Genomic DNA, 12,097 nt, shown 5'->3' on the forward strand with positions numbered 1-12,097 from the left:
GCCTTCATTTCTCAGAACAAGAATAGACTGACGAGTTTCAGAAGAAATGTCTTGTTTCTGGCCATTTTTAGCCTGTAATCGAACCCACAAATGCAGATGCTCAACGAGTCTAAAGAGGGCCAGTTTTATTGCTTCTTTAATTCGAACAACAGTTTAAAGCTGTGCTAACATGATTGCAAAATGATTTTCTAATGATCATTAGCCTTTTTTTTTAAAATGATAAACTTGGGTTAGCTAACACAACATGCCATTGGAACACAGGAGTGATGGTTGCTGATAATGGGCCTCTGTACGCCTATGGAGATATTCCATAAAATAATCTCCCGTTTCCAGCTACAATAGTCATTTATATCATTAACAATGTCTACAATGTACATTATTTCTGATCTAACAGCTTGGCAAATTCCAGAATGTCATGGCTTTAGAAGCTTCTCATAGGCTGACTCAGGCTGACATCATTTATCAGGCTGAGGTGTACCTGTGGATGTATTTCAAGGCCTACCTTCAAACACAGTGCCTCTTTGCTTGACATCATGGGAAACTCAAAAGAAATCAGCCAAGACCTCAGGAAACAAAATTGTAGACCTCCACAAGTCTGGTTCATCCTTGGGAGCAATTTCCAAATGCCTGAAGGTACCACGTTCATCTGTACAAACAATAGTACGCAAGTATAAACCTCATGGGACCACGCAGCCGTCATACCGCTCAGGAAGGAGACGCGTTCTGTCTCCTAGATATGAATGTACTTTGGTGCAAAAAGTGCAAAGCAATCCCAGAACAACAGCAAAGGACCTTGTGAAGATGCTGGAGGAAACGGGTACAAAAGTATCTATATCCACAGTAAAACGAGTCCTATATCGACACAACCTGAAAGGCCGCTCAGCAAGGAAGAAGCCACTGCTCCATAACCGCCATTTAAAAAAAGCCAGACTATGGTTTGCAACTGCACATGGGGATAAAGATCGTACTTTTTGGGGAAATGTCCTCTGGTCTGATGAAACAAAAATATAACTGTTTTGCCATAATGACCATCGTTATGTTTGGAGGAAAAAGGGGGAGGCTTGCAAGCCAAAGGAACACCATCCCAACCGTGAAGCACGGGGGTGGCAGCATCATGTTGTGGGGGTGCTTTGCTGCAGGAGGGACTGGTGCACTTCACAAAATAGATGGCGTCATGAGGAAGGAAAATTACGTGGATATATTGAAGCAACATCTCAAGACATCAGTCAGGAAGTTAAAGCTTGGTCGCAAATGGGTCTTCCAAATGGACAATGACCCCATGCGTACTTCCAAAGTTGTGGCAAAATGGCTTAAAGACGACAATGTCAAGGTATTGGAGTGGCCAGCACAACTCCCTGACCTCAATCCTATAGAAAATGTGTGGGCAGAACTGAAAAAGCCCATGCGAGCAAGGAGGCCTACAAACCTGACTCCATTACACCAGCTCTGTCAGGAGGAATGGGCCAAAATTCACCCAATTTATTGTGGGAAGCTTGTGGAAGGCTTCCCAAAACGATTGACCCAAGTTAAACAATTTAAAGGCAATGCTACCAAATACTAAGTGAGTAAGTAAACTTCTGACCCACTGGGAATATGATTAAATAAATAAAATCTGAAATAAATCATTCTCTCTATTATTCTGACATTTCACATTCTTAAAATGAAGTGGTGATCCTAACTGACCTAAGACAGGGAGTTGTTACTAGGATTAAATGCCAGGAATTGTGAATAACTGAGTTTAAATGTATTTGGCTAAGGTGTATGTAAACTTCAGACTTCAACTGTATGTACAAACACACAGTGGGAAGAAAAAGTATGTGAACCCTTTGGAAATAGCTGGATTTCTGCATAAATTGGTCATCAAATTACACGATTTCATGTCTTTATTGATCACACCGTGTAAACATTCACAGTGCAGGGTGGAGAAAGTGTGAACCCATTTTTTTATTTAATATAACTGGTTGGCCCTACTTTGGCAGCAATAACCTCAACCAAATGTGTTCTGTAGTTGTGGATCAGACCTGCACAATGATCAGTAGGAATTTTGGACCATTCCTATTTCAGTTCAGCAATATTCAAAGGGATGTCTGGTGTGTATTGCTTTCTCGAGGTCATGCCATAGCATCTCAATCAGGTTGAGGTCAGGACTCTGACTGGGCCACTCCAGAAGGTGTATTCTCTTCTGTTGAAGCCATTCTGTTTTTGATTTACTCCTATGTTTTGGGTCGTTGTCCTGTTGCATCAACCAACTTCTGTTGAGCTTCAATTGGCGGACAGATAGCCTAACATTCTCCTGCAAAATGTCTTGATGAAGACATTTATCTTGGGGTGGCATAGTGGTTAGAGTGTTGTGCCAGTAACTGAAAGGTTGCTAGATCGAATCCTAGAGCTGACAAGGTAAAAATCTGTCGTTCTGCCTCTGAACATGGCAGTTAACCCACTGTTCCTAGGCCGTCATTGTAAATAAGAATTTGTTCTTACCTGACTTGCCTAGTTAGGTTAAATAAAAAGTTTAAAAAATACACTAATTTTTCCTTTGACGATAGCAAGCTGTCCAGGCCCTGAGGTAGCAAAGCAGCCCCAAACCATGATGCTCCCTCTACCATACTTTACAGTTGGGATGAGGTTTTGATGTTGGTGTGCTGTACTTTTTTTCTTTTTTTTTTTTTTTCTTTTTTTTTTTTTCCACACACAGGGTTGTGTTCCTTCCAAACAACTCAAATGTAGTTTCATCTGTCCACAGAATATTTTGCCAGTAGCGCTGTGGAACATGCAGGTGCACTTTTGCAAACTTCAGATGTGCAGCAATGGGTTTTTTTGGACAGCAGTGGCTTCTTCCGTGGAACACGCTTCTTCCCATGAACACCATTCTTGTTTAGTGTTTTACGTATCATAGACTGGTCAACAGATGTTAGCATGTTCTTCAGCTAACACTCTAGGGTTCTTCTTAACCTCATTGAGCATTCTGCGCTGTGCTCTTGCAATAATCTTTGCAGGACGGCCACTCCTAGGGAGAGTAGCAACAGTGCTGAACTTGCTCCATTTATAGACAATTTGTCTTACCGCGGACTGATGATCAGGGCTTTTAGAGATACTTTTGTAACCCTTTCCAGCTTTATGCAAGTCAACAGTTCCTAATCTTAGGTCTTCTGAGATCTCTTTTGTTCGAGGCATGGTTGACATCAGGCAATGCTTCTTGTGAATAGCAAACTCAAATTGAGTTTTTATAGGGCAAGGCAGCTCTAACCAACATCTCCAATCTCTTCTCATTGATTGGCTTCCAGGTTAGCTGACTCTTGACTCCAATTAGCTTTTTGGAGAAGTCATTAGCCTAGGGGTTCACATACTTTTTCCAATCTACACAGTGAATGTTTAAATTATGTATTCAATATAGACAAGAAAAATACAATTTGTGTTATTAGTTTAAGCACACTGTCTATTGTTGTGGCTTAGATGAAGATCAGATCAAATATGATGACCAATTTATGCAGAAATCCAGGTTATTCCAAAGGGTTCACATACTTTTGTGTATGTAGATAGATATCTATCTCTCACACCTTTTTTTGTTTGTAGTTTTACCCCTTTTTCTCCCTAATTGGTTGTTAGTCTTGTCCCATCGCTGCATCTCCCCTACGGACTCGAAGCGAACGTCGAGAGCCATGCGTCCTCCGAAACACGGCCCTGCCAAGCCGCGCTGCTTTTTGATACGCTACTCCCTTAACCCGGAAGCCAGCCGCACCAATGTGTCGGAGGAAGTACTGTTCAGCTGGTGACCAAAGTCAGTTTGCAGGCGCCCGGCCAGCTGCAGGGAGTCGCAAGAGCACAATGTGACAAGGAAATCCCGGCCGGCCAAACCCTCCCCTAATCCCGACGACGCTGAGCCAATAGTGCGCCGTCTCCTGGTCACGAAAGGCTGTGACACAGCCTGGGATCGAACCCTTAGACAGCTGCGCCACTCGGGAGACCCCCAACAATTTTTAAAGATTTTACTGAGTTCTTTCATATAAGGAAATCAATCAATTGAAATAAATTCATTAGACCCTAATCTATGCATTTCATATGACTGGGAATACAGATATACATCTGTTGTTCAGAGACATAAAAAAAAAAATAGGGGCGTGGAACAGTAAACCAGTCAGTATCTGGTGTGACCACCATTTGCCTCATGCAGTGCGACACATCTCCTTCGCATAGAGTTGATCACGCTGTTAATTGTGGAATGTTATCCCACTCCTCTTCAATGGCTGTGCAAAGTTGCTGGATATTGGCGGGAACTGGAAAACGCTGAAGTACACGTCGATCCAGAGCATCCCAAACATGCTCAATGGGTGACATGTCTGAGTATGCAGGCCATGGAAGAACTGGGACATTTTAATCTTCCAGGAATTATGTACTGATCCTTGCGACATGGGGCTGTGCATTATCATGCTGAAACATGAGGTGATGGTGGCGGATGAATGGCACAATAATGGGCCTCAGGATCTCGTCACGGTAACTCTGTGCATTCAAGTTGCCATCAGTAAAATGCAATTGCGTTCGTTGTCCATAGCTTATGACTTCCCATATCATAACCCCACCACCACCATGGGACACTCTGTTCACAACGTTGACATCAGCAAACCGTTAGCCCACACAATGCCATGCACGTTGTCTGCCATCTACCCGGTACAGTTGAAACCGGGATTCATCCGTGAAGAGCACACTTCTCCAGCGTGCCAGTGCCCATCGACGGTGAGCATTTTCCCACTGAAGTCGGTTACGATGTCGAACTGCAGTCAGGTCAAGAACCTGGTGAGGATGACTAGCACACAGATGAGCTTCCCTGAGACGATTTCTGACAGTTTGTGCAGAAATTCTTCCGTTGTGCAAACCCACAGTTTCATCAGCTGTCTGGGTGGCTGATCTCAGACGATCCCACAGGTGAAGAAACCGGATGTGGAGGTCCTGGGCTGGCGTGGTTACACGTGGTTGTGAGGCCAGTTGGATGTACTGCCAAATTCTCTAAATTGATGTTGGGAGGCGGCTTATGGTAGAGAAATGAACATTCAATTATCTGGCTGACATTCCTGCACTCAGCATGCCAATTGCACACTCCTTCAACTTGAGACATCTGTGGCATTGTGTTGTGACAAAACTGCACATTTTTATAGAGGCCTTTTATTGTCCCCAACACAAGGTGCACCAGTGTAAGGATCATGCTGTTTATTCAGCTTCTTGATATGCCACACCTGTCAGGTGGATGGATTACCTTGGCAAAGGAGATAAGCTCACTAACAGGGATGTAAACAAATTTGTGGCCAAAAATTAAGAGAAATACTTTTTATTTGTGCCTATGGAAAATTTCTGTAATCTTTTATTTCAGCTCATGAAACATGGGACCAACACTTCACATGTTTATTTTTGTTCACAGAATAATCATCTGTCATTGCTTTTGACGTTTTTGCCAAGTTAGTTGTGCAATTTTACATCTAAGATGTTTGGTGCAATATTTCTCAATTAAAAAAAAGTAATGAAAAGGAGTTGTCTCCTGTTCAATGACAACAAGAATTTATTGAAGAATCCCTACTGTTGACCAATCACAGACGAAGGGGCGTAGACTTCGGCCCCGAACTTCAGCTTGCCTCCGGGAAAAATGTGTGCCCAAACAGCCGAAAAAACCCTTACCCAAGTCTAAAACAAACAAAAACGTCACAATGTTGTCTTAATATATACACAAACTCTTACGAACTGTTTCGGATGGGAAGCAAGCAGACGTCTTTACAACTACCTGGGGGGAGGGAGAGCAGGAAAGAGCAGATGACTGAAGGTTTATAAAAAAGGGAAGCTCTAAAACAGATGAAAAAATTCAAGAGGGGGGGGGGGAGAGCTATATTTCTCTGACATATAGACATATTTCATGTTAGATTCTCTATCTTGTGTCTTCTGTATATGTAACAATAAAGATGTCTTAAAATAAAGGGATTTATCATTTTGGGGGTAAACCGGTTTCAGAATACTCAACTCATCATAATCCCCCTTTTAGAGCTGGAATGGAACAAAAGCCTGCACACCCTGTAGCGCTCTCCTGGACCGGGGTCAGGGATGGCCACCCCTGCTCTAAAGTGTTCCCCACCATCCCTAATCCAAAGGGTTGTGCGATCACCCAAGGCTTGTTTTAGGGGCCTTGGCTTTTGAAGTGCTCTTTGACTGTAACAGCAGAACATAAAAGTGCCACACAAATAAAACCCAACTCGACATGAATAGAGGTTTGATCGCCATTCTTATCCACCTCCTTTGACGGCACAATCAAACCACTTAATGTCAATGTTCTCGGGCAAGTCAGCCTCTCAGACCACATTAGACTCACTGGGCCATGTCAGATGGAGGACAATGTATCACTGGGGGAGAGGGAAAGGGGGCCAGCCACCATGCAAGCACAAACTCACAGGGTAAAAGAGACCACCAGTGGTAGACACACACAAAGTGGTAGAGAGAAACTGGTCACACACAGCATGAGAACACACTCATGCAGAAATAGGCCACTCAGCTGGCCGGTGTAACACAGTCGTGCAGAACGAGCTGTGCTGGATACTGCTGCCCCAGGCTCCTGTTAGGCCATGGCACTCAATAGGAATGGAGAATTTGTGTGTGCACAGTATATCACAGTGAAGGCCTTTCAAAGTGAGGTGCTTTCTCCTTCAGCTGCTCTGATAGTTAGAGCAGGATAAGGCCAGCTGAACCCTCTGATACACGCGCACACACACACGCACGCACACAAATGCTTATACACACACTCACCATCTAGGGGTGTCTGTTTGTGGTGCCAACATGCTCAGCTGTGAGCTTCGACCGTAAACCCAAGCTCACACGCTCTCTCTCACACACACACACTGGCATTTATGCATTGACAAGAGCTCACCATATGACATATTGACTGTTTCTGTGTGGTTCAGTCAGTGAGGTTGTTGTGCTGGGGTGTGCTGTTACTGTCTTAAAACATGTCTGGGAACTCATGCGTTGCTGCACCCATTTGCGTAAAGATCTTGAGCGCACCAATCGAACGATCAAAACCCACTCCAAATAGGGCAGGGAGGCCAGCGTATGCGCGCCCACACACACGGGTGGGAAGTGCTCTAAGTGCAGTGTTTTATTCCTCTAAATTTGTCTCGATTCATTACCGTCACATACTGCCTGAGCGATACTCATCGCTTCACAACCCACTAGCCTGAACAACTGGCCTCCTTTAGGCAACACAGTTACAATGGACAAGGATTGGTATGAAATATGTGATAAGTATTCAGACCCTTTCCTCAGTACTTTGTTGAAGCACCTTTTGGCAGTGATTACAGCCTAGAAACGTCTTGGGTGTGACGCTACAAGCTTGGCACACCTGTATTTGGGGAGTTGTCCAATTTGTTCTCTGCAGATGCTCTCAAGCTCTGTCAGGTTGGAACGGGAGCGTCGCTGCACAGCTATTTTCAGGTCTCCAGAGATGTTTGAGTCCGGGCTCTGGCTGGGCCAGAGCCCGAAGCCACTCCTGCATTTCTTGGCTGTGTACTTAGGGTTGTTGTCCTGTTGGAAGGTGAACCTTCGCCCCAGTCGGAGGTCCAGAGCACTCTGGAACAGGTTTTCATCAAGGATCTGTCTGTACTTTGTTCTGTACATTTTTCCCTCGATCCTGTAACTAGTCTCCTAGTCCCTTTCTCTGAAAAACATCCCCACAGCATGATGCTGACACCACCCTGCTTCACTGTACGGATGGTGCCAGGTTTCCTACAGATGTGACACTTGGCATTTAGGCCAAAGAGTTCAATCTTGGTTTCATCAGAGCAGAGAATCTTGTTTCTCATGGTCTGACAGTCCTTTAGGTGCCTTTTGGCAATCTCCAAGTGGGCTGTCGTGACTTTTTTACTGAGGAGTGGCTTCTGTCTGGCCACTCTACCATAAAGGCCTGATTGGTGGAGTGCTGCAGAGATGGTTGTCTTGCTGAAATGTTCCCCCATTTCCACAGAGGAACTCTGGAGCTCTGTCAGTGACCATCGGGTTCTTGGTCACCTCCCTTTGCTCAGATTGGCCGGGCGGCCAGATCTAGGAAGAGTCTTGGTGGTTCCAAACTTCTTCCATTTAAGAATGATGGAGGCCACGGTGTTCTTGGGGACCTTCAATGCTGCAGACATTTTTTGGTACCCTTCCCCAGATCTGTGCCTCGACACAATCCTGTCTCGGAGCTCTACTGACATTTCCTTCGACCTCATGGCTTGGTTTTTGCTCTGACATGCGCTGTCAACTGTGGGGCCTTATATAGACAGGTGTGTGCCTTTCCAAATCATGTCCAATCAATTGAATTTACAACCGGTGGACTCCAATCAAGTTGTAGAAACATCGCAAGGAGGATCAGTAAAAACAGGATGCACCTGAGCTCAATTTCGAGTCTCATTGCAAAGGGTCTGAATACTTATGTAAATAAAATATTTCTGTTTTTAAATGTACAAAAATGTCTAAACCTGTTTTCGCTTTGTCATTATGGGGTATTGTTTGCAGATTGATGAGGGGGAAAATATTGAATACATTTTAGAATAAGGCTGTAACGTAAGAGAATGATGGGGACAGTGTGTTCTTATGTCTCCCTGTATTTCTTTTCTCGCTGTTATTGAGATGTTTCTCATTCTCTCTGTTATCCGACAAGTCACTGTTTACCCTCACTCTGCGCGCATGCACACACCCACACACCAGGATTTCCGTCATGAAAATGTGGCACTGGACATTTGACCAGCAGCATTTTAATTCACGGGCATTTGAGAAATTTACCGGACCCATATGCATTGGGGCTTCCACCCACGGTACTCAGAATGACAGAAAATCACATTTGGAGTATGGTAATTCATCTTAACAGAACATGCAAGTTGAGGATGCAACGATGTGTGTCCTTACTGCGGACTTTGAAGATGCTAGAATAACTGTCCGCGTTTTACTTTTCGCCAGCCAAGAAGATGAGTAACCGCAGAATCACTAGCCTTTGCACAGTGGCGGTCGGTACCATTTAAGATGAGGGAGGATGAGCATGGCCTTATTCTATTACAGCCTATTGGATGACTGTAAATCATATTCCATTCACCCAGCTCAATATAACATCGATAGGTTTAGGCTAATGCATGATACGCAAATGTTCCCTGTACCCATCATGAGGTTGCTACAACCTAGACAATGAATGAAAGTTATCAACGTAGGTGCACAGGTCAAGAAAATGCATAAGAGTAATCAAGGTGACAGACGGGGACACATTCAATACCGCCTTGCACACATCTAGCTGATCTAGGGTGTAATTATTAGTCCAACAGTTGCAAATGAGAGCTTCTATTGGGCAAATTCGGGTACACTAGTGGACACCTGCTCGTTGAACATCTCATTACAAAATCATGGTCATTTTATTGACTTCTCCCCTTTGCTACCCAGATTTGTCCGTCGGACTGCCAGATAAAAATCCGCATTTCCACTGCTCCAGAGTCCCATGGCAGCGAGCTGTACACCACTCCAGCCGACTCTTGGCATTGCGCAGGGTGATCTTAGGTTTGTGTGCGGCTGCTCGGCCATGGAAACCCACTTCAGCTCCCGAACAGTTATTGTGCTGACATTGCTTCCAGAGGCAGTTTGGAACTCGGTAGTGTATTGCAATTGAGGACGCATGATTTTTTTAACGCGCTATACGCTTCAGCACTCGGCGGTCCCATTCTGTGAGCTTCTGTGGCCTACCACTTTGCGGCTGAGCCGTTGTTAGTTTTAGACGTTTCCACTTCACAATAACAGCACATACAGTTGACCGGGGCAGCTCTAGTATGGCAGAAATTTGACAAACTGACTTGTTGGAAAGGTGGCATCCTATGACGGTGGAGATTGCATGGCTGTGTGCTCTATTTTTATACACCTGTCAGCAACAGGTGTGGCTGAAATAGCCAAATCCACTAATTTGAAGGGGTGTCCACATACTTGTTTATCCCCGTTTTCATTCCATATGCTTCCGTTTAAGAAATGTTGTTTAGCAGAATGAATACACCCCTGATCTCACACACACACACAGTAGTTGGTGTTTGCCACTAGAACTGCCAAAATTGGGCGCACTGCCTTCCGACTGTATTAATCTACTATCCCCCATTGTAGAAAAGCTAACTTTCTATTGGTCAGCTGGTCAAGTAAAAAATATAACTCTGGGACAGTTGTGGGACGATAGATCCCAAATTCATACAACCAGTAGTCCTAGGCTACATTAAAAAGCTATGAATCTGATGCAACAGATCAGAACGTTTAGCTTAAAATGTTAAACGATTTGTTTCTTAACATTATTAGGCAGTGTGCTACGTGTGAATGTGCCTTTTGGCTACTGGATACTGAAGGAAAGTTGATAACCAATAGAAGCTAAGAGGGAGAGGAAGTCTTTATAAAATAATTGCCTCCACGGGTATGGTCGGACTTTGCCTAGGCTACTTTGAAGCAACGTAAAACATGCCTCGTAGTAAAACATTCAGGTTTCAAACAATTAACTACGGTATACGTTTTCAAAAGGCATACTGCCTCCAGCTCATTGTGAAGTGGTGTGTGACGTACTGATGAAGCCTACCTTCCGTTGCCTATGCGTTTGAATGGCGAATGGGAAGCGCACTTCAATTACCAGTTGAGAAATGAACATTTTTAGCCCTTTTTTAAAAAAAATGTTTTTTATCGTAGCCAAAAAACTATTTTTAACACATGATTGCATTAAGAATTATTGTGCAATGATTTGGCTTCTCCCCAGACAATTTTATGTTTTTCTATTTCTTTTTTTAACAGCCAGCATCCGGCTATTATCGGCTAATGGAAACCCTAACACCACACACACACACACACACACACACACACACACACACACACACACACACACACACGTGCCTGCTCTTATTGTCCAAATTGCACACAAGGACAGACCGATGTATGAGAGGCCCTCTGTGTTTTAATGTATGAACTCTTATGAGGTGACATTTAGACCGTCTAAAGCCCTCACACTGATCTCCTGACTACTAGTCAAACGCAAGAAAATCCCCTCTGTGTGCTTCGGTCTCACTGATTCTGTTTCGCTGATGGTGACTATACCTTCCGTATACGGGAGGTGTGCGTGTGTTTTTTCTGTGAGCCCTGACATGCCTAAGGAACAGCACTAATCCCTTTTCACAGCATTAAAGTGATAGACAGAGCAAATTAGTGGGATTTTGTGTTTTGCATTCAGCGTGTGTTTTCACAGAAGGCTCATTACATAGATTGCTAGGGCTGGAAGGCAAAAAAGCGCTGAAGACAAGCATTAGCTAGTTGCTAGAACAGGAATGGACAAGCTCCGTCTTTCTATGCCAGAGTGTCTGCTTGTGTTTCTTCTTCAAACCAGCATCTGATTTAGACCTGGGAATTTTGTCTGTGTCCAGACTGTGCTCTGATGCGATGGCTCTCTGTGAATATCTCATATCCTGGCCTAAATATTGATGGGGCTCCTGACGACAGCTCTTTCTCGCTCCTTGGATGGCTATTTAGAAAGGAACAGGAACCTAGATGTGTTTCTAGGGACTTTTCATAATAAGAAGTGTCTCAAACTGTTTCCCCTCCACAAACCAAACGGGTCTTTCCCCTGTGGGAGGTGTGTGTGTGTGTGGTGTGTGTGAGAAAGATTTACATGTAAGCTGAGCCTCGTCAAGCAGGTTCCCCCGACCTCAACTGCAGCGTGGGAAACTGGAGCTGTGCCTGTTGGTTTGTGTGTATTTAGCGATCAGTCTCTCTCTCACCCTCCCTTCTCACCTCTCTTCCTCCATCCCCCTCTTCTCCCTCAGCCCTTCCACCCCATGGTGAACCTGCAGTGTTCGGAGGACCTGAGGATGTTCCTGTGTGCCCTCTACGCTCCAGTCTGTATGGAGTATGGACGTGTGTCCATGCCCTGCCGAGCCCTGTGCCACCGCGCCAAGAGGGACTGCCACAAACTCATGGAGATGTTCGGAGTGACCTGGCCAGACGAGATCGAATGTAGCAGGTACTGTTTGGGACCGTCCCTAGGTTGACCTTACAATAAAGAATGCAGACCAAAGAATTAACTCTTAACAGGATCTCT

The 12,097-nt window shown here is 44.5% G+C and overlaps 1 protein-coding gene across 4 annotated transcripts in view; it reads left to right on the forward strand.

Moving 5' to 3' along the window:
- LOC106610748 (frizzled-3) overlaps positions 1-12,097 on the forward strand; it is a 39,402-nt gene that overhangs the window by 13,655 nt on the left and 13,650 nt on the right. For all 4 annotated transcript variants that reach the window (XM_082955633.1, XM_014210277.3, XM_014210279.3 and 1 more), the window contains one exon: positions 11,823-12,019. In XM_082955633.1, coding sequence (XP_082811759.1) covers positions 11,835-12,019 — 185 coding nt within the window. In that variant the 5' untranslated portion in view covers positions 11,823-11,834. The remainder of the gene's footprint in view (positions 1-11,822; positions 12,020-12,097) is intronic.

This window comes from Salmo salar, chromosome 09, assembly GCF_965601325.2.
Source record: "Salmo salar chromosome 09, fSalSal1, whole genome shotgun sequence".
In the NCBI taxonomy this organism is placed as follows: domain Eukaryota; kingdom Metazoa; phylum Chordata; class Actinopteri; order Salmoniformes; family Salmonidae; genus Salmo; species Salmo salar.